Genomic DNA, 872 nt, shown 5'->3' with positions numbered 1-872 from the left:
GCTTGACGCAAGTGCAGAGAGAGTGCACCTTTACTTATTAGGGTGCAAAACTATATAAGGCAGATATCTTACAGCATATTATTGCTGAAAGCAAACTTGAACAGTTTGGTTGCACACTTCTCCATCTCATCAATGAACTTTCTCACAAGGAACACTATCAGGGCAAAGGAGGCTGGAGCAGCTATGACTCCACCGATGATTGGAAGTGCTATCTTTGCTGTAGCACTTGTTATGGCCAGGGTAGCAACTGTGACAGAAGATGATGCAACAGCAGCAAGATTTCGTAGTGCCAGTTTACCCCTGCTGTTCTTTATAGCACTCCATAGTGTTGAATTCCGGTTACGAAACCTCTTCAAGGCCAGAGCTGATTTGTTACAAATACTTGCCAACTGCTCAAGAGATTCATCGTCGATGTTGAAAGCTTTGCGGACTTTGACATATGCTGTAGTCACCGCCACTGTTTAAAAAAAAAAACACACCAATTTCAAAGTCAATATTGATAGATTACATGACATAATATATATAGAAAGTTTATGTAGATAATTTGCTGGACAGCATAACTTCATCAAGCATGTAGGTATAAATGCACAACCACTTACCCATATCCATAGCCACACCTATGCCAGGAAGAGGTACAGCACTGATTGCCGCAGCACCAGCTGCTACTCCCCACACTATTTTCCTCATCACCTCCCCTTTCTTCATCAGTGTAGCCATGGAAAAGTCTTGGATGTTCTTTATCAGAACACCCTGCTTGTAGGTTGAAAGGCTGTTGAGCATTGCTATACGGAGGGCACCCATGTCATAGTCACCACGGGCTACAGGTTCTTTCAGTCTTCAAAGGACGAAGATGTCATCTTCATCCACCTTAC

The 872-nt window shown here is 43.0% G+C and overlaps 1 protein-coding gene across 1 annotated transcript; it reads right to left on the bottom strand.

Annotated features, from left to right (window-relative positions):
• Positions 1–30: 30 nt before the first annotated feature.
• On the bottom strand, positions 31–866 carry LOC118424496 (interferon-inducible GTPase 5-like). Its single transcript, XM_035833071.1, has 2 exons — positions 600–866; positions 31–457 (listed from the first exon to the last, which is right to left on the bottom strand). The coding sequence occupies exons 1-2, from the start codon at positions 799–801 to the stop codon at positions 69–71; spliced, it is 591 nt and encodes a 196-aa protein (XP_035688964.1). The 5' UTR covers positions 802–866; the 3' UTR covers positions 31–68.
• Between the last annotated feature and the right edge of the window lie 6 nt (positions 867–872).

Source organism: Branchiostoma floridae, chromosome 10 (assembly GCF_000003815.2).
Source record: "Branchiostoma floridae strain S238N-H82 chromosome 10, Bfl_VNyyK, whole genome shotgun sequence".
NCBI classification, from domain to species: domain Eukaryota; kingdom Metazoa; phylum Chordata; class Leptocardii; order Amphioxiformes; family Branchiostomatidae; genus Branchiostoma; species Branchiostoma floridae.
Note: the sequence above shows the minus strand (reverse complement) of the source record. Positions and strands in the feature narration are given on the sequence as shown.